Genomic DNA, 21,565 nt, shown 5'->3' with positions numbered 1-21,565 from the left:
GCATAAAATTCTCACAAACAGGGCCAGAAACATAAACGTGCATAAAATCGTCACCTCGACCTCTGTAATTTCTTAGTCATCGGGTTTCTCCCCAGCAACCAAAATGGATACCACTCGAGACCGGGATACTGAGGTAAACAGAATCAAACTCGAAAATACATCAAAAACGTTTAAAGTATTCATTCAACTTTACCATTTGACAAGCACAACCATTTGCTCCTCGACCTGGACGCCTTGCTAACCATTCAATCCAGTTCTTTTATCTTTGCATGTTCTATTTAGTTTAATATTGTGTAGCATTTGCTACTTCTTATAATGGAATATCAAGAAGAAAATCAGGTACCGTACAATATCTATTCCAAGTAAACAAATAAAAGTGCGCACAAATACTGACAAGGAACCTTTCTTATTGAATAGTACTCACACACATCACAATCCAAACCTTCCATGAGTGCCATCCCTTCTCTCGGAAAGCCTCTTGCAGAAATGACAGACTCCCATGGCAATGTACGATCACGACTCCCATCAAAGATGCCACAACCTACAACCTTGAAGCGTCAAAGTGACAAGCCAAGCAACGAACCGGCACCCAAACGCAAGACACTCGCTGAAAGAGCAGGAGAGCCAGCTTCTACAATGACTCGAACACCTTCTGTACGCAAACCATCCGTGAGAGGAACTTCTATTGTAGATGTGAGTTGAGTCGGGTTTTCTGCGCATTCGGATTTGTTCATTGACAGGCAATAGATAAAGAACAATTTCTCTCAACCACGAACCACTTCAGCTTCATCAATGTCATCTCGAACACCATCAGTATCTTCCCGTCACACATCAAACAGCAGCTTCTCTCAAAGTGTTGGGCCTGGACGACCAAAGTCTGCTTATGGTTCACGCCCGCCATCCTACAGCCAATCTACAACTTCAAGACCCAATACATCCCAATCCAAAGGTCGAACAAATGCCTCGAGCACCTCTTCGGATGATGACGGTATGCCACCCCCTGGAGGAAGACGAAAGCCCATGATCCCAGTACCTGCTTTTACACCCTCCCAACAATTGAATGGAAATACCGAGTTGGAAGTTATGAAAGTCCGCGGTCATCGTTCAACCAACTCAATGAGATCTCAATCCCAGGACAATCTACGAGATCTATCCGTTAGTACGGCATTGAGTAGGCTCCAGATCAATGACGAGCAGACTGATCCAACCACGGGATACAACTTGAATTCAACTCCAAGGAAGGACCCTCTTCTTCGACACAAGTTTTCCCAGAGCGTAGGATATCAGAATTTGAGAGTAGACAATGAAGAAGCCGCACTTGTTCTATATCAGGCACCGGTTCAAAGCTCAGTAGCTCCGAAGACGCCTTCTCATATTCCTGTCCTTGCTAAGTCGGAATATTTCAATTCTACACCCATTACTCCTTGCAAATCTTCCAGATTTTCCCCTACCAAAAAACCATATTTAACAAAAGATTCTAATGTTTCCGGAGTAGCCTTTGATGTACGTAGTCGCCTCGAATCAATGGAAGCAATGTACGCCAGGCTCGCATCAACAGTCGACGGCACAGGCAAGGATCACGACGCACTTAGAAATGCAGTCAGTGAATACAAAACCAAACGTGAGTAACAAACTGTAGCTCTCTGAACTAAACAATGACTAATCTGTTCCAATATAACAGTCGATGAGCTTGAAGGCCTCAAAACTCATCTTTCGTCTTCCAACCAGACCTTACAAGCCAACTTGGATGACACGACTCAGAGACTAAGTATGATTCAGCAGAAACTGATTGACGCCACAAATGCCTTGGATGACAACATTCGAGCACACCGTCTTGAGATGGATGACGTAAATCGAAACCATCGCAACGAGACAGATAAAATGAGACGAGACAACATCGATGAGCTTGACCGAGTTCTTCGTACTCACAGAAACGATATGCTCGAGCTCGAACGAAGATCGGCTGTCGAACTTGAAGACCGAATCCGGAGTCTCGAGCGACAAAGCGATGCGAAAATGGAGGAAGAGAGAAGCCGAAGATTGCGTGAGGTCCAGGAACTTGAAAGCCAAGTCACTACGGGTCACCAAGGTTTGAACCTTGCGTTGCAGATGAAGGAGCAAGAACTTCAAAATTTGAAAACAGAGCTTGAAGAATTGAAGATTAATATTGAGAGAGAGAGAGAGTTGAAGGAGAATGCTTTGAACACCATCAAGGAGGTTCAGCAAACCATGCAGAAGACAGGCGTTGAAACATCAGCAACGATTGGAACACTCGAAAGCACGGTCGCCAGCCTTCGCGCAAGAATTCATTTCTTGGAGTCTGGAAGCAAAGCCCAATCCGATAGTTTTGTTGAGATGGAAGGCCGGCTCCAGGAAGCTCTTAACTCTGCCGAGGAATCCAAACAGAAGTTGATCAAGGAGGAGACTCTACGTCGCATTCTTTTCAACCAGGTTCAAGAGTTGAAGGGAAATATTCGGGTCATGTGCAGAGTTCGACCAACTTTCAAAGAAGGTGCAGAGGGTGAATGCGCAAAGATCTTATTTCCTGACACCGACAAGGAGTCAAAGGAGCTATCAATCATTGGAAAGGAGAAGAGGAGCAACTTTGGAAAAGTCTCGATAGAAACTCACGCATTCTCCTTCGACAGGGTCTTTGGACCATCGAGTCAAAATCAAGAGGTTTTCGAGGAAATTTCGCAACTAGTCCAAAGTGCTTTAGATGGATACAACGTTTGTATATTTGCTTATGGACAAACAGGCGCTGGAAAGACACATACCATGTCATCTGCTGATGGTATGATTCCTCGTGCCACTCATCAAATCTATGAGTCCGCCGAAGCTCTTAAGGAGAAAGGATGGACTTATACGATGGAAGGTAGTTTTGTTGAAGTTTACAACGAAGAAATTCATGATCTACTGGGAAGCTCTAGAGACCTTGACAAGAAGAAGCACGAGGTCCGACATGACGATAAGAAGAAGCAAACCACTGTTACTGGATTGGAGACTGTGCTGTTAGATTCACCTAACGCGGTAGAAGCAATTCTTAGGAAGGCGGACAAGAATCGTAGCGTTGCTGCCACAAAATCCAACGAACGATCATCCAGATCACACTCTGTCTTTATCTTGAAGCTTGTTGGACGAAACAGTTCTACAAATGAGACTTCCGAAGGTACCCTCAACTTGGTTGATCTGGCAGGTTCCGAAAGACTGAAGGTGTCTGGTGCCGAAGGTGATCGAATGAAGGAAACTCAAAATATCAACAAGAGTTTGAGTTGCCTGGGTGACGTTATTGGGGCATTGGGATCAGGAAAAGAGGGTACTCATATTCCCTACCGCAATTCCAAATTGACTTATCTCCTACAATATTCCCTCGGAGGAAATTCGAAGACACTCATGTTCGTCATGGCTAGTCCATTGGAAGCTCATTTGGGTGAAACATTGACAAGTTTGAAGTTCGCAACAAAGGTAAGCTTCTACGAATTTCAACAGCATTACCCAATACTAACAATAATACTAGGTCCACAACACACATATTGGCACAGCGAAGAAGTCGACAAAAGTCCGAGATTAGTAAATGTTTAGCGTGAAGACATTACGATAGCAAAAGATACCATTAATGTTTGCATTTGTGTTTTTATGGCGTTTCATTTTCGAATCCTGAACATAGGATAACTACTAGGAAAGATGGGACAAGTGCTCAATTCCACATGATTTTGAGCGAAACTGGGGGATGGCGTTAGTCTGGATGATGGAGTAGGGTGTTTTGTAAGTCTTACGATGGATAGAAAGAATTTGGATCTTCTTCCTTCTGAGTTGTATAGTTCTTTGGTATTTGGATGAACGGATTGGATGAATGAAGGGATGAATGGGGTGATAAGCTAGAGGTGGTGGTGGTGGTGGTGGTAGTTTGTCTTTCAAATCTGCACATATTCAGGAAAGAAGATTGTGATGTGAATAGACTAGAATGAATGAAAATCTAGTATGATTATAACTGATTGGTTTCTCACTTGCAATAGTAATACTGAGAGGTTTAAAGTTTGAGCGAATGACTTCATTCTTGGATTGAAGTTGATAGGAGTTTTGCTCAGGTAACTAGGAATGGAGTGGATGCTTGAGGTGGTGAAAGCGGACATGATCTTGGAAAGAAGATACAATATTAATTCATTGATTGATTGAACTCACCACTATAATTTCAAAAGTGGTATGGTTTTTGGAGGGAGGAAAGAACGTGGGGCATAGGGTAGCGGTGAGGGGGGGGTCTTTGGGTGTTGGTTTTGCAGCTTCTTGGGAGAGATTGATATGATTAGAGAGAGTGGTCAGAGAGTGAGGGGGTACGAAGTGGAAAGAGATAAGTGGGGGAGATATGGTTGATTGTTGGTTTTATTTCGGTTGGTGGTTGTTGAGGTAGAGGACGCGGAGGAGACGGGAGGGAGAAAGTGATGTGGTTAATAAGGCAAATGAGGCGAATTGAGTAAACGGAAGGATTGAAGGAGATGAGTGGTTTGTATATGATGGGAATGGGGAATGGAGAATGTAGGAGATTTGGTAATGGTGGAAGTGGAGAGGGAGGGGTACTGAGGAAGGATGAGAATGAATAAAAGGTCTCAGCAATACTCACATCCCCCACTTCAACATTCTCACATAGCTCGGAGAAAGATGAGGTTTGGGTGGATGGGAACTTGAAGGGGTGAGTTGTTGGGGACGGAGAGGGGAGAAACTCTGGGTTTGTTGAGTTTGTTGAATTGTTTGCTGAGGGGGGTAATGTGTATGTATATGATTTATGTGGTGAGAGGTTCCGAGCGCAGTTTTGCTAGATTTATGAATGGATGGATGGGTGGATGATAGGAGGGAAAGGTATTGGGAAAGCTGCGTTTGAGGATTATTGGCTTGAGCTACAATTGTATGTCCAAACCTAATCTTGATATTCTTTTCTCCGTTTTCGTTCTTGGTCTGGTTCTCGTGTTTCTGTTGATGTAGGGAAGGAGATGGTTTGTATAGATAGAGACCCCATGGATCAATCGTGGATGTGCATTACGAGAAAGACACTCAGGGGATCGAGAGGAACAAGTATTCTGGATTTATGATATTGGAATCGATTAGATACTCAACAACTTCTTATTATCTGGAGATGAGAACAATGAGGATAGTAAGGACGGTGAGGATGATAGAGAAGAATGCTCGAGTGAATGATGAAGTAGGTGAGGTTTGTTGGGGGTGAAAGAGAAGTGCTTCGTTCATTTTCGAATGGTATCTACATACCTAGATAGTGAGTGGTGCTTTTTAGAGTTGTTCCTGATCAAGAATTGGTGTTGTGGACTGTGAGCTGTGAGATGTGAACTGTGAGCTGGAACCTGGGACCTAAGACCCGAGAACTGGTAGAGGTTAAGAATCTTGGTTTTCTCAGTTGTTTATGATATATATCTTACATCTCGCAGTATAAACTTTGCTGGAAGAATTGCAAGTGCTTTTCAAAAAAGACGTGTAGCATTTTGTTCGCTTGTAATTATTACCAATCCGTTCCTTCCCTTTGCTGTTTATACACACTTTCCTACCGTGTTACTCCTAACACCCGTCCACTCATCAAATACATTTCGGCTGCCCCTTTCGCTCACAAATAACACAAAACTCAACCAGCAAAATCCTTTCTACGAAGCCGACCATAACCTTGACAGTATAGGTTCATTCGATTCATGTCGAGTCAATTGCCAATCCTCCATCCTTGAGAACGGCATGAACATTCCGGTTGATGGATGTTCTGTTTGAAAGAGATCAATCTTCCCTACTACTACCAGGTAGGATGAACCTTTATTCAATGTCTCTCGCCTTATGGATTCAAAGGCAGTTTCAGAGAAATTTGACGCTTCTTGAGCATTGTTGACTTTGCCCAATTCTTTCCAAGTGTTCCATTTCTCGCCTTTTCGCAAACCACATGTTTCAAACAAAGTACAACATCGTTCACTTATGCCAGTTGTTGAACCTGGCATCTCTATTTTTACATTTCATGAAGACCTGGTTTCACACAGATTGATGATTCTGATATATCTGGTCCAGACTCCTGAGATTGCTATAAATCACCACGATGTGCACTGCCACACGTCTTGACTTGGGACTCCCAAGTTCATTTGATGTCCACCTGAGCCGTGGCGCTGGGTGGAATCCTCACTCGAGGCGGACACTTTTTGCACTAGCATCCCAAAGAGAGCAATATATATCTTCATGCACTTTATCAGTGCGTTCGGACGGGAATGTTGCACAATCACATCATCATTCACTGTTGCTTTTTCTCTCACACGTGGGCAGCGGGTCTGATGAGGAAACTCGTGAATACTTCTCCAATTCCCCACTGCCCACTGTCCCTCCCAAAAAGAAAACAATCACAGAAATAAAAAGCAGTTGCTTTTTATCATTCCAGAACATTTCGCATTCGCATTCATTACTTGCATACAAACAAGGCTATCCCTTTTCCCCAGCATAATGCTGACACTGTCCGTGATTTGACTTCAGCCAATCGGCGATAAGCGAAAGTTCATTCCACAATTTGAAACATCGTCTCCTTCGGTGTTCACATCAGGATGTGAACACTTTTAACACCAAATTCTGGCTGCAGTAGATCATCTATGGAAGATCCTAAAAGTCATGGAATTCATTGGAGCTCAGGTGCCCCCCAGCAGGTGGAGAAAGACACCCGGACCTTTGAGTCGGTAAGAGACCATTTATTATCATCCAAACGAAGATCATCATCACCACCTTCATAAGTGCCTGACTTGCAAACACGATCAACGAAGTGTTAGAATACGATTCGGGTCGCGGCACAGGACCTCACTTGGTGTGACCGACCAGTTCTGTGTGGTGGCAGCCACTTCCAAAAAGGATCATCTCAAAATTATCTGTCCCTGTTGTGGACTTGTGACGCGGGCATAGATCCAAAATAGGCTTTTTTCACACCAAAAACATACGAGCTGCTAGTGTGCACTTGCGTGTATGTGTGATGCCCACTGAACAAGTGATATTCGAGACGAGATAGGGCCTTGTTTGACGGGTGACCCTTGATTATCCAAGTGGGTCTTCGGAGGATCTTCCACGGTAATTGATTGGTCGGGAATCGGGATTGATACGATTTTGACAAGATTGATGTGCGCAGGGGACACACGATTCGAGAAAAAGCTTATTTCGTTCGTCCCCGAAACAATTCTCCTACTTTTTTCTTCTTCTTTTGTTCTGCACATTGATGGTCAATTGGGCTCCAATCAATGGAAAAGCAACGAGCTACAAATAAGCACCTGTTCAATGGAAATCTCAATCGGGTTCTCAATACTTAGACTTCGAATCTTCGTCTTAGATTCTGGTCCTGTGCCAGCAGCGTGCATACTCGTCTACTGCACCCCGATTCGCTAGCACTCTTACGGATAAAGCGAATCTGAATAATACACCGTGCTATTACTATGACAAAACAGATGGCATTAGTTAATATCTAGTAAGGGGCAGGCACTAAGATTTTCTATCAGCGTCGCAGTACCATTATGTATTGACCGTGGATGATTCAATTGGGTACCACTGACATCAATGGCGGCGGTCTGTATCCCTAGCATATTCGGGCTTCGCTATTCATCAAGAGGAAGGAACCTTTTTTTGACCAAACTCAGTAGCAGGTTCGCAATCCATTGTCATGGTCATGCTGGTTTTGAAACAAGGAAGAGCACACACTAGCGGATATCCAATATCCTAATTAGTACCTAGTCGACTGATCTACATCAAGTCCCGAAAGTGTTAAGCTCCGGGTTCTCAACTAAGGCTTGGTTTGTGACAATAGGCAAAAAAGAAAATGTACGTGGAGTAAAAATGTCAAGTGACTGGCCGTGGCATGCATTCTTACTAACTGTCACCGGAGATGTTACCGGAGATATCAGAAAAAAGTTGGGATCTGCCAAATATTTTCCTTGTCATGTCAAAGCAGTTCGAGGCGGCATGGAATGAGACATTGCGAGATATTTTTCATCCTGAATCTCGATATATGTTTCACCAGGGGTATTGTATCGAACGTTTCTTGCCCGCATGATCTAAGAAATGTCGAGGCAAATTTAAGTTGATCGTAAACGTTCGGCGAGGAAACCCTCTCTCTCCCATGGGATTATTCCGCTCCGCCATTGTTGATACAACGCCAGTGAAAATAGTACTCGCCTATTTCAAAAACTAAAACAGTCCACGGTCCCAATACCCTCTTGACCAAATCGCAGCCTCTCCAATAATAAACATAATTATCTTGCAGTTATTGTATCTCACGTTTGTTTTGGTTAACTGGTTGTTGTCTTAATATCTCGTTGCTTTTCGTTCTACTCATCAGCTCATGACCATATCATGTGACTCATGCTTGACCCCAAAGCTTCTACTAACACTTACACTATATCTCGCCATGCATTCCGAGTTACCGAACACTTTGACAATTCTATCGCCATGACCTACGACCGATGCGGTCTAATTTTTTTGCCATCGGAAATTCGTTGACACACTCGACACACCGGTAGTTAATAAAGCCCTCGAATGACAGGTTGCCAATCATTTTGACCCTCGGTACCGAAGCTTGTCCTCCTAACTCTACATGGAAATAATTCACGGTGTCTAGCTCATGGAATGCATGTGTGCTTTGTCCCCCTCTGCATCTAGATAACTCTAGTCATTCTACGACATCGATCTCAAACTCAAATTAGAGACTATTGATTGATGGAAGGTTAAGAGAAGATTGTCGAGTAGCATTTCTGTGGATTTGTGCACGATAGGTGCACGCTATCATGTACTAAAAAATTCTGACAGTCGCTTTCCAGTACTATGATTCCGTGACTGAGTAGTTACTCAATGACAAATAGTGATGCCTGTCAGTCAGTCAAGTGTTTTTAGTGGCATCCTTAATTTTCTTGGTGGTTGATACGATGATAATAATGGCGTTTGTTTACTTCTTCTCTGCAATGTCAAGTGAGTTCTTGATTGATCCTTTAGGACGAGCCCCTGCCAAGCTTAACCTCAGTTTCTGCACATTTCAACAAAGCACTGCCATGTGAAAATCATCATGCAGCGAGGGCTTTTGCAGTAATATCAATGGTATCTGAAAAATAAGCTTGTCCAGCCCTTGCAGTCGGAGAATTTCCTGCCTTTCAGATATTAATACTCGATGCTAGTAATGTATAATTGTACTCATATGCCGTGAGCAAACAGGTATCAAAGTGCCCACATTTGAGGCCTAGACATCACATGGTGGTGAAGGGCTCGTATAGAAAACTCAAATAACAATGATCCAAATGTATTGATGTCTGACTGAAAAATTTCAATGACGTATTGTACTGTTCGATGATTCTTTCCTTCTATGTGGCTTCTATGTGGGTGGGTGTTGCAGATTTGAATCTGAGACAACAAAACATACTATACCACAACCACGCAGCTGTGCATAGTACATTGTACTAACCCCTAACTCTCGGGGAGTAACAGCGGAGAGGACGAATACCACGAGTACCGGTGAGTAGAGGAATTTTCGCAGGCTGCCTAAGTGCGGCGAAGTGATCGACGTTGAAAGCGGAAACGTGGAAGATACTCGTCAAAGTTGTGCAACGCTGAGGGCGGAACACGGATATATATGCAAAAGTGGATGTGTACCCGAATAGATTACTAAGAAAAAGGTGAGAGGGGAAAGATTGAGCGAACAAATGAGCGATCAATGCGGGCATGCATGCGCGATTGGAAGTGGACGGACGCATGGCACGAGGGATTTTCACCCCAAGGTAATTTTTCTGGGGTTCAATCTGCAATGTGTGTGTATGTGTGTGTGTGTGTGTGCGTGTGTGTGCGTGCTTGTACAATTTGTAGTACAGTGCAAATTCTCAATTTAATAGCTGCTATGTAGAGATATTCATTACAAGAAGCGAAAATATAATAAGAATTAAAAAAAATTAACAAAGATGCTCGCTTGTAATTCTACATCAGACTCTGATATGAAAGTCTGTAATTTGACTCCGCTGTACTCATGCGAATTTGGTTTCATCGAATAACCCAAATATTGGTATCTGTTGCTGTCCATCCCAAATCCAATATACCCATGTTGTCATACATATTCTGATAATGCTCAGTGTGGTTGCCTTCTCTACCACTTGTGAGAAGCATGAAAATCCCCCAAATCCAAATCTAATTTAACAAGAGAAATCGTGTAATTAATGTGATACAAGAGAAGTCGTAGAATTAATGCAATACAAGTGCAGACATAAAAAAAACAAAAGAAACTAAGAATAAAAATCGAACAAAACTTCTGCCTTTCTGGCACTTGGTTCGAAAATCGTGTTCGTAACAAAATATAAAGTGCGCCTTCAATGCTGCTATAGAATTAAGAGAAAAAAGAAGAGAAAAATTAATAATGTTCTTGGCTGTGACGCTCTTCCTGGCGCGAAGGCCATCCTTCATTAAATGCAGATGCGGCTCTGGGACTCAGCCCTGGCTCGCTGTTGCAGAGACTCATGGGACTCTGTCCCCCATCTGCAGAGTGCATTCGGTTGTGATGCGATCGGGCAGCGTTTTCTGCACGAGCGCTGTTTTGAAGTGCGGGCAATTTACGACGACGGGCATTGATGAACCAGTTGGAGATTTGGTCTGGGAAGTTTGTTAGTGATGTGTAGGAGAAAGATTGGGGGTTTTGCATGGCTACTCACTCAATTGTAGATTCGTTTGTCTCATTAATAATTGCTTTTCTTCTTCGTTTGGGTAGGGATGTTCCAGGTGGTTGATAAACCAGGTGGTCAAGATATCAGTGGTGGGTTTTGGGAGATTTCCTCGACGCTTGCGGGGTTTTGCGTCGCCCATGTCTTGGGATTGGTAGGGAGCGGGATTGTAGTTCCCTGAATGGTGTCGGTTGGTGAATGGAGTTTGGCCTGGGTGGTGAGGGAAAGTTGCAGGTTGAGGATAACCCTGGTCTCTGGGTTGGTGGTAGCCATAGTCGGATCGTGAAGGGGCGTATTTTTGTTGGTGGTATGAGCGGGAAGCCTCCAATGCATACTCGTTTCTTGGGTACTCATTTATGGGGGGGTATTCGCCGTGTGGTCGTTCTATAGGATTCTGAGAGTAAGTTCGTTCGTAAGATCTGTCGGGTGTGGTAATACTTGGGAGGCTTGGGCGGTATGTCGTACTTGATGGCTCAGAGATTGGAGAGTGAAATGGTGGCCTCGAAGTGTGGTGATCTTGGTTCTGGGCTCTGCGTTCTGGGATTGAGAGGATAGGTTGCTCTCGTCCAGACCTTGAAATATAAGGGCTTCCGTGGCTAGAATGAACTCTGGACTCCCGGCGAGCATTCGAAGAGACTGGAGAAGAATTTGCACTGTGATAGCCGTAGGTCGCTGTCATTGGGCTTCGACCGCTGCTAACTGACTGATATCTCTCTTGTTGCTGCTGGCTTTCCTCATCATAGTAGTCTTCGGATAATCTCATTCTCTTGTTTGATCCAGGAGATGTGTTTCTTTCTGTTGTGATGGGAGAAAACGACGTAGCATGTCTGTACTCGGATTCAATGGGTCTTTCGTGGCTCTCAAATCCAGAAAACATCTAGTCGGAGGTCAGTACTTCCCTGAAAAGCAACCCGGAAGTTTCACTTACTGTTCGAATGGATGGAAGTGATTCCCCAACATTGGCCATGCGTGGTTTTGACCTCATCTCTACGGGTTCGAGGCCCCGCCAGTCCGAGCCAGAAAATACATGAGGTCTCTGTAGTAAAGCCATGGTGGAATGTGTCTCCCGTGGATTGGTATCTTGGTTGTAAGATTGTTCTGGTGTTTGAAAGTTCATTTCAAAGTGTTTGCCCGATATGGCTCTGTGTAAAGAAGGAAGAGAAGATATATAGAGAGTGGTATTGATTATTCTTATATAATATTAGTGAGAGTATAACTTGATGACATTAATGATTGAAGTATGAAATGAAAGTGTGAGATGATTGATTGCAATAAATGCCGACTTCGAGATTTATACCAAGATGTCCAAACTCTCAAAGTTCAAACTAGATAATTCGGAAGGTGTAATTGCCTAATTCGCTGACTTACCAAGACAGGACCAAGACTAGATCGACCACTACCAGTGGCAGGATCAAACCCAAAAATCAGTTCCGTAAACAATAGTGCTTCCAGAACGATAAGTTTTATGGGTATTTTGCTTAGGTGCAAATCTATTATGTTCCAATGGTAACTCGAATGTTTCCCAAAGATGGCCTCGAATTAGACTATAACGACTGGTGACGTTACTCTCGGAATACTGAGATTCAACTAGGAAGATTTGATGGCGATATTGGTAAAAAAGGGAAAGGATCGAAATAGAGTTCTAACAATGAACCGTATGTAGATTTGGTGTGTGCGTTGTGATAAATAGTAATCCCACTTTAGCTCGACTTGATATAAAACATATTTTGACTTTCAAAAAAAAAATTGGAATGAGGACTGAAGACTCTTAAGTATAATAGATTAGTTGAAGAAGGTAGATCAACGGGCCGCTGCACAGCTGCCGAAATGGGATTTCCATAGAAGGCTAAGAGGATGGGAGGACAGGATCAAAGTGTCAGGGGTGTTTCCCACAAGAGAATACCGCAGTGTCAGAGGTGGAGCTAATGTCCGTCCGAGGTTTGTGCTTTGGTAAAGAAGGGGGTAGGTGAGGTTAGGATAGCCTCGTCGATGATGCTACATGGAATCTGCTTGCGTCAATCCAAAAGAAAGAATAAGAACGGTTATAACTCAGTGGGCGTCTAGTGTGGCGTTTCCCCTGGAAAGTTCCAAGAAGGTTCCAGGTGTATGAGTTGCGAGAAACGGAATAAGAACTGAGGAACGCTTGATAGCATGTATGACTGGAGTTTTGTGTGGTAGACTCTATCTAGTATGTACTTCTGAAGAAGAATATTAGTGAGATGCAAAGATAGTGTTCGCCGCAAAGAAGGAGCTGCATCCCACGAGCTAGGTTCTAAGTCAAGTGCCAGCGTCACGATGCCGGGGTCTTTTATACACTTGCGCTCTTCAACCGTGCAGCTCTGCAGCCGCTATATTTCCCGGTGGAAACATTCCATGTTATTCAATACCGAGCAGGGGGATGTTCCAAACCTGCAACTTTACTGCATCTTACCGAACGAATGATGAAGGTCAAGGTGACAATTGACAATTGAAGGAAGACTTGCGATTTGATCGGGTGTGTATTAGTTAGCATGAAGAAACATCATACACAAACAAACTCATGGGATGTTTTGTTTTAGTTTTTGAGTGTCCCAGCATCCGTTGATATAGTGACCTAGTTGAGTAAGAAGGTTTATGGGTCGGATATATTTCTTGCCCCTTATTGCTTAGCTGCCAAAGTCAAGGCACATTAGGTGATAGCTGATGGATGGAGACTTGTATCGAGATGATGTTCAATTTGGCAGGTTTGATGGTCAATGGTCATAGGTGGAGTTCCTCCCTGGTCAGTCTGCTGGTAGGTGCTCACCGTGCTCCTCTTTCTCTCTGTAGATTGTTGGTATGTGCATTGATTCTTGAACAATCTATTCATGCTTTCTGGGATCAGCCTTGGCTTGGGTGTTTCCCCTTCTGTCTTCCCACATATCAGAATACGACCTTACAAAGGTAATATCTGTAAGGATCCTCCTGTGGCTGACAACTTTTTTTTTCTCATTAATGTATCCGTTACTAACCTTTCGAAAGCCTCTATGAGGATCCGTCTAATTCGACCTACCCGAATCAAAACTTCGAATGTGCATGGATTAAAGGACGAGGAAAGATCATTACCAAAAAGACATTAAATTCTCGTACATAACCTAGGTATTACTACTTGAATCACGGTGGACGGTGAATGATTTGCTGAAAATTTTTATTGCTAAAATTAAAAGCACACGGTTCTAGACCATAATGAGTTATAGTAACGGGAATACCTACAAGGCCCTCTAATGGGAGGTTAAACTATGATTTGGGGTTAGGTGGCTATTCCGCACTGTAACTAGCAGGGCAGGTAGCACGTCTCTGAAGTCATTAATTTATGAAATCCACAATTAGAAAGTTTACGAGGAAAGATACTATAATTCGATATCTCACATAAATGAATTTTGATAAAACTTAGAGTTTTGCTGTTATATATAGGGAATAGTAAGCCAGAGATATCCCTACGCATTTTACAGTATCATTGTCGTTGAAACAGAGCATCTAGCACAGCGTCTAGAAGATATTGGGGCTCAGTTACTCCTGAATTTCTACTTTCCTAGGTTACGATAATACACTATCTAATCATCTCTTGCGGACAGGGAGATGTTCAGATATCAAAATAGAAACTGATGAAGTCAAGCTGGAAATCATTTCAAGCACGATAAAGTTCAAAGTACAAAACTTGCCTATGATTCCCTATGGTTTCTCGTTGAGAACGCATGTCTTGCTTCTGATCGTGCTACTACGATGTATTGACCGATTGGACCGAGGCTACAATTTGCGGTGACACAAATTTAGCTTCAGCAGAATGAATTCATAATGTGGATGACCTAAAAGCTGAATTCATGGAGATCATATTCCCCTTCCGAGCGAGTCTGTGAAAATGGCAATACATAGGGCAAGACATCCAAGGGTAATCTTCCGGGTTCTAGGAAGTAAGTTTGAGATGTTTGATTAGCTCACCATCCGTTTCAACTACTACCGATCCCCCCTCGCAAGCCACGACGTTCAGGCAAAAATGACTGGCTTATTTCTACCAGTAACATGATCGACACCGGGAGTTGATGATTTTCCAAGAGATCCCAGGGCATGAATGGCGAAGAAAAGAATGACAGCTGTACAGAACAGGGACATTGTCATGAGCCGAAAAAAGCTTTGGCGATTGACAAATAAACTGTCTAGATCATTGTCAAAGATTTATTTGGGGAAATCCAAATCGCCGAATACCCACCACTTAATATGCCTTTGATCTTGGGATAAGGTAACGCGACCTATCACTATTGCTACTGTTCACGCTTGCAGGACGCAGAACGATGGGATCTTGCAGTTTTTCTCCCTCTGACCCGAGTGACCCGTCTGCTTGGGACCAACCATAACGATTTTTCTATTTGAAATAAGAAATGAAATGCTAGAACGGCTGGAAGTCGATAAGCACTCTCGAGGCACCTAGTCTAAATTTTTCAAGAGTCAAACGGAACTGGGTGAAGGAGTTCGTTTATGATTCATCCGTTCTTCTCCATGTAAGAGAAATGTGAATCTTGAAACTATCTGACAAGTGACACGATCTTCGCAAGTAAATCTCAATATGGCAATTTTCGATCCTCAATGGGATTCTTGGGGATAGGGCATAGCAAAATTTCGCCACCAAATTTCAAACTTACCCCCGAGCTCTCCGAAATCGTGGGGCTCGGTTATGGCTTGGGGCATGGGCATGACAGATTGTAAGGCCCGGATACTTTAGTTTTTTATGTACCGTTTGGCAGGTTTGATGCTACAGCAGACATGCAGCGCAGACGACTAGCTGGAATTATACGATGACCTTTCGAAGGCATCATCATTGCCGTCACAAATCGAGATAGATGCCGTTATGGCTGGGTGACACGCATAGTCAAACGTTTAGACTAGTCACTTAATTTGTGAGATTGATTAATTTGAAATTGTAGAGGTTTCTATGGCCGTGTTGGGCTCTGCCAAACAAAGTCCCTTCAATCGCGATGATCTGTGGGGTTTTGTTACAATGCAGTTATCAATTTATATATCCATGCTTGATGTACCTGCACCTGGCCGGATAACTTGGATTTTTGGAGAATGTACACAAAGTACCAATAAGCGAATCATTTCCTGGAATCCTCTTCTGTTTGCTATCAGTACATTGAACAACAGCAAGTAAGACATGTGATCATAACATCCTGCAGCCATCCTTCTCATGATTCTAGTATGCTATAGATGCTCAGCTATGGGGGGAGATGGCATGGCAACTTCAGATGAAAGATACCATGATTGCAATATTTGTACAATCCTCCGAATGTCGTCGTTCCGAGACACCATGTTTAAGGAAATTCGTACTGATCCCCTTAGTATTTTTGGAAAGTAGAAGCCAACGCAGTGAGAGTGCAAATTGCCATGGAAAATAACCGACTTCTCGTGCTTTGGGTTAGGTTGTCATGCTTTCTGTCCTCCGGATTTCCTTACTTGCAGCATCTTGTGCTTTATTTGGTTCGAAGCATCTAAGCCACAATTTAACGTGGAGGGGCCTTGAGCCGCCCCTCGAGCCCATGAAACGACCAGAGATCTCAAACAACCTAGATCCAAGCAACCCTCAGTGTCACGGCAAGAAGAAAAATATCCAAGGATATTCGAGGATGCTACCCAAATGGCAGCGGGATTCATGGGCCCCATAGTGCAAAGTGTCATCACTTCAAACTTTGCAACGGGTGTCAAGGAAATCGCTGATGTTTCCAGAATAGGAATTTGCAACGAAACTTCGAACGGTTGCATGTTTAGCAAAAGAAACAAATATATGCAAACTAAAGCCTGCCAAATGGTTCATCGGGGAATTCTCTTGCACGGACGGGTTCTAAGACTTGACGGCCTTCAGAATTGAAAAAAAATCCCTATCTATTCATGCTAATTGTGATATGCACACACGTTTAAGATCAGAGAACCCTTAACTAAATCATCCTATGCCATCCAATCGACAGCTTCAAAGCTTTGCGATTGGATGTCATATCTGCAGCTGTATGCACAGCTGCTATGTGCAACCCCTCCATCTGTCAATCATTAAAGTTAATTCACATCAACAGCGGCACCTTTCCACTGACAGGGAATCAGGACCCTGGTATGTACGAACAACAGCATTGGTTGCTCGAGTGTCATGGTTGTATAAGCTCGCCACCAAATTGTTGTATGCAGAAACTCGCAACAATATCTGGAAAAGGAAATGCTGACGCTTATTATGTAATCTATTATGCCCTTGCCCGGAAAACTACCTGTATTGTACTTCTACAAATGTATAATATGTGTGATACAAACACACCAACAGCCAAGTTCAGCCAACATCTGGAAATGACCCATACAACATTCAATCCTGAGGGCGCAGGCTCAATCCATCAAGTGTAGTATGTGCGGCATGGTGTGCGGGTATGGCCGTGTGGAAATTCCGGGGTTCCTAGAACTTGCAGCCGGAAGGGAAAGCCTGAAAGTCACAACAGTACAGAGTACGCAATCCTAATTTACTGTAGGACGCAATCTTCGTTTAGACTGCTGTGGTTACGTTGTGTAATCGCCCACAACTCACCAACGGTCAATTCCAAGATTCCAAACTTTGCAATGCCGCTCCTTTTAAGTGCCATGCACAAAGCACCATCAAGCATTATCACACATTCGGTACAGAGTAACCCTAAGAATGTTCCACCGAATCACAGGACTTTACCCACGAGCTGATGTCCTCGAGACTATCGCACCTTCGCCAATCTCAAGCGAGCGGAAGCCAGCAGTATTGGGGACATCCGGCTATTTACATATTCAATGTGCAACAGCCCATCGAGTCCACATTGTTACCAGCTCGGGGACCTAAAAACCGAGTAGACGGCGCAGCACATCTCGCTGCCTGTGGCTAGCCTTTAGGGTAAGTAGTACAGATGCTGCCAGTCTTGCACGCAGCTCGCCGTCCCAAAACCAGTTCATCGGGATCTTATGTTCTTTTGGTTCCGATTTTTGAAATGATATCTGGGAAACGGGTATACAGGTAATTGCGAAAAATTCTCTCCGATATCTGATGTCTCATTTTGATAAGCAACCATCCAAAGCTTACTGCCTACTTCGAATTTCACTTCTCGCATATAGCTACGAAGATGTAGTGGTTTGCTACGCCTCGTGGATGCCATATCCAGGAACGTTGCAAAATCAAGGGGTGCCACCCAATGAACATCAGCACAATATCTTAGCCTTTTCGTCTTTTACAATACTGCATGAGTCTCAGTAAGAGTTACTGCAGTCATCAATCATGATTTCCATGGTCCCCACGCGATCGTAATCCTTCGACATAGTTCCTGTCTGATTTTCCTGACCAAGATCAGAAGTTTGTTTGAAACGTTAATTATATCTTATTCGAAAGAAAGCTGTGCCCCTTCCGGAAGAACTGAAGGCCATAGTTTTAACGCAACGCCAATGAGCCTCAACATACTACTAATATGCACATGGCAAATTTACGCGCCACTATCAAAACCAAACATCATCTCACATACAGATCGAGATCGGTCCCAGGATTGGGATCTCACGGTGATCCTAATGAGAGGGGGCCGGTTTCAATCGGTCATAAAGGTGTGAGCTGCGAGGATAATCTCAACGCATTCCAATAAAAGACCAGAATATCCTGGAAAACAAAAGGCCCAGACCTATCAAACCCCTCCAAGCACCACCATCATTACTGTTCGGTGCTACATTATTCAAGGTCTTTTGCATGGTATAGCATCTCAAAATTCGGTTTTCAATGGTGTTTCATGGATGCACAATGAGCTCTCTCGCTATGCGAAGACAATATTGACACCAACATATGATCATCATCATCATCATCATCATTGGTTCACTATCCCAACTTTCAGCATGCATATATCCTACATTGCCTCTCAGGGCTTCATTACTTTCTAATCTTTGCTACGAGTGGTCAACTTTGTCATCACATCACTGCATCTATCAGACTGACGTGGAACCTGCAACCCCCTCGAGAGCAGTACGCCGAATATCTCGGGTATATAACTGATACCAATGTTTCCATGGTATTCTGTCTGGTCCCTGTTCTTTGGTTACGACGAAATGAATGCCAGACAGGGTTTATACCCCACGCTGAAGTCGCATTCTAGGTTTTAGCACACTTTACATGAGAGCGTTCTAGGATCTTGATCCTCATCTCCGACAACTTGCATGCATGCTCTGGGCCCTCTATATTGTCTAGTTTCAATGTTTCTTTGGTAGCGATATTAACCGGATATAAGATCTTTATGGAGGGTTACAGGCCTGAGGAAGGATTCTCATTCTTTGGGAATTCCTCGGCTCGAACGGCCCTTCACAACATCCTTCCGAAGCGATGTTCTTTCGTAACATCAAAGATCAAAGATCCAATCTTGATCTATACAGTGATTGAAAGTTTCTCCTGCTTCTTGCACAAATTTTACTTGATCTTGTGCCTCGAGGGATTCACGTGCAAAACACAGTATGTGTAAGCTCGTACCCCCTCCACACACCCCTCCTTCGTTAGTTCCTGTCAGCGCTCCTTCTTCACTCTTTGACAGATCTGCGCAAACGAAAATCATCCCATCTTAAACAAATAATATATCGCATCATCTTCGCCTATCAACAAAAAATAGTGGGGAATGTCACAGCCCATTCAAGCTTTTCGTATAGCGTCGCGTAGCATCACTTGTCATTCTTGCTTTGTTCTAATCGCTGGATATTTCCTGCCTTTCGAGCCGAATTTCCTATTTTACAATGTCAAACTTTGCCGGAAAGGCCAAGATTTATGTCAGAGTGCCAAGTTCCTTATTACATCTCAGTGCCGCCCGCTTGTTTACTATTACTCCATGGCTCTTGGTTAGTGACCCCTTAGTTTTGTTAGCTTTTGAATTTATGCATAGCTCGGAGAACACATCCGAGATCAGACACTACCAATATTTGACAACGGATTACTTTCTTCATTCAGTAACTTTCACCGTAAGATGATAGACTTCCAAAGTTCCGTTGATCTTAGGGCTGGACGTGCTCAAGTTTGTTTAGTCTTGAGAGCTAGACAACTGTGGGGCCCGAGACTGTCAGTTCATAGACTAACTCGTAACATTACACGGCACGATTTCATTTCGTCATGAACTTACGAGTCATTTAACAAATACAATTAGCGCGGCAATTTAGACAGGGCTTTCAGAAATAACGATCTACGAGTGTTGTTTTTCCCCTGCACAGTATTTTCCCACGTTTTTGTGAATGTCAGTGTTTCCCGTCCCCCACTTTTGAATCCTGATATAATTGTGGCGACTATGAGCGGCACGGAGTATATGTATCTTTCAGTTAAGTGTCAAAAGAAACGGCTGAGAATAAACAAAATAAGAAATCCACAAGTACCGAATTTGTTCGGGAATCTCCGAGCCGTGCGGGCTTAACGGCGGAACGACTCTTTATGGTCTCATCGGTCCCTTATTTGGATACCTTAGGCCACACCTTAGGTGTTGTCTTCATAAAGTAGCTAGACATAGCATTCATTCTTCGCCGATTCTAGAGTGGAATGATGATCCTCAAGAAGTCCAATTAGATGCTTTGTTGGTGTTGCCAAGTTACTACTGTGAGCTAAACAAGCGCGAGGCGCCATACCAATATTTAATGTCAGTATCTCCGTCGATTTCAAATACAAACATGACAAAGGCTTCACGATGAACAGAAACATCAGCAATCAAGAGCAACGACTTAATAAAGTTTAAATTGATGATCTAAGTGGCAGTAAAGTGGCTGTTTTTGTTGTCGATCTTTTGAATGTGGAGAAGTGGCGGTCAGCTTGGCTACTCCTGGAGAGATCGACATTTCACACATTCTCAGTTATCTCTGCACCAGTCATTATGATTTATTGAGGAATACCGAAAGTTCTAAACTTTAAAGTAAGATTCTAGTCAAAAGACTAAAGGCTGGGGAATGGGGTCGCCCTTTGCCTCGGTTCATGCTATCAATGGTGGGAAATGACATTATGATCAGACTACAGGTAGACAGATTGAGATCTGGAAAGTATAGTCAGCGCTATACTGTGATAAGCTGGCGAAATGGTAGATCATAGCTACTTACTCCTTGTGCGTTATCCTTTGAAGTTAAAGGAAGTGTATCTGCCAAACCCTGTGATCCCGAATTTTTGGGTCACCGTCTTTCAGGAACCTTCTTTTAGTGAGATCAAAATCTGCATGATACTTGCCCTGCTGGACACTCTCATGAATTGCCAACGATTGATTGACTCACTGATTACCAGGTTAAAGGATCAAGTGATTCGCCATGGACAGGAAAACATGGATACCGGCCTTTCAAATTGTGTCGGTGGAACATACGGAGCAAACATTATCACGATAACCGCTCCAGAATGTCTCAAGGTTAACCAGTATGGACGTTCTTGTGGCCATTGCGTTCGTCTGAATCAGCAGTGATATCCCTAGTGCTATATTCTGATGATTAATCTTCATCGTTTCATTCAGAACACTATTGGCGTGTCAAATTTTCAGTAGTTTCCAGCCCCATGGAAGCCATAAGATTACCATCTTCTTCATCGCATCATAGATTTTTGCGAATGTCAAAATTCAGCACTGAGTTTAGAGGAAATTGTTGGGCTTGTCAATAGCCTGATACACTCCTTTGCCTATTTGGCATTCCTGTTCCTGGAAATGTTCTATCATGGAATGTATTTTGTCTTCTAGCTTCCCGGAAATAAGAACTAAGATTAACTATTTACTTGTACGGCTAAGATATGCATTTTTGTGCGGATCATTCTCGATCAACTAGAGTACTAGAGCTGCATAGTCCAACATTTTGATTACATGATATAGAGGTTGAATGCTTCAAGTAATGTAATCTGG

The 21,565-nt window shown here is 43.3% G+C and overlaps 2 protein-coding genes across 4 annotated transcripts; one reads left to right on the top strand and one right to left on the bottom strand.

Annotated features, from left to right (window-relative positions):
- Positions 1-151: 151 nt before the first annotated feature.
- Positions 152-3,933, top strand: Bckar3. Of its 2 annotated transcripts, XM_024697898.1 has the most exons (6): positions 152-339; positions 418-693; positions 748-988; positions 1,496-1,621; positions 1,682-3,465; positions 3,518-3,933. In XM_024697898.1, exons 1-6 carry the CDS (start codon positions 316-318, stop codon positions 3,569-3,571), a joined length of 2,505 nt encoding a protein of 834 aa, XP_024553715.1. In that variant the 5' UTR covers positions 152-315; the 3' UTR covers positions 3,572-3,933. The 2 variants fall into 2 exon arrangements, with proteins under 2 accessions (XP_024553715.1, XP_024553714.1); XM_024697897.1 differs by having other exon boundaries at positions 748-1,621.
- Positions 3,934-9,826: 5,893 nt separating this feature from the next.
- On the bottom strand, positions 9,827-12,401 carry BCIN_16g01510 (hypothetical protein). Of its 2 annotated transcripts, XM_024697896.1 has the most exons (4): positions 12,063-12,401; positions 11,623-11,884; positions 10,686-11,571; positions 9,827-10,626 (listed from the first exon to the last, which is right to left on the bottom strand). In XM_024697896.1, exons 2-4 carry the CDS (start codon positions 11,809-11,811, stop codon positions 10,388-10,390), a joined length of 1,314 nt encoding a protein of 437 aa, XP_024553712.1. In that variant the 5' UTR covers positions 11,812-11,884; positions 12,063-12,401; the 3' UTR covers positions 9,827-10,387. The 2 variants fall into 2 exon arrangements, with proteins under 2 accessions (XP_024553712.1, XP_024553713.1); XM_024697895.1 differs by lacking the exon at positions 12,063-12,401 and having other exon boundaries at positions 11,623-11,980.
- Between the last annotated feature and the right edge of the window lie 9,164 nt (positions 12,402-21,565).

This window comes from Botrytis cinerea, chromosome 16, assembly GCF_000143535.2.
Source record: "Botrytis cinerea B05.10 chromosome 16, complete sequence".
In the NCBI taxonomy this organism is placed as follows: Eukaryota; Fungi; Ascomycota; class Leotiomycetes; order Helotiales; family Sclerotiniaceae; genus Botrytis; species Botrytis cinerea.
Note: the sequence above shows the minus strand (reverse complement) of the source record. Positions and strands in the feature narration are given on the sequence as shown.

Coding starts and splice junctions, on each gene's coding strand:
- Bckar3 (XM_024697897.1), top strand. CDS start 316: ATGGAATATCAAGAAGAAAATCAG. Junction 340..417: donor AATATCAAGAAGAAAATCAG/GTACCGTACAAT, acceptor CTTATTGAATAG/TACTCACACACATCACAATC. Junction 1,622..1,681: donor CAGTGAATACAAAACCAAAC/GTGAGTAACAAA, acceptor CCAATATAACAG/TCGATGAGCTTGAAGGCCTC.
- BCIN_16g01510 (XM_024697896.1), bottom strand. CDS start 11,811: ATGAACTTTCAAACACCAGAACAATCTTACAACCAAGATACCAATCCA. Junction 11,572..11,622: donor CACTTCCATCCATTCGAACA/GTAAGTGAAACT, acceptor ACCTCCGACTAG/ATGTTTTCTGGATTTGAGAG. Junction 10,627..10,685: donor ACAAACGAATCTACAATTGA/GTGAGTAGCCAT, acceptor CAAACTTCCCAG/ACCAAATCTCCAACTGGTTC.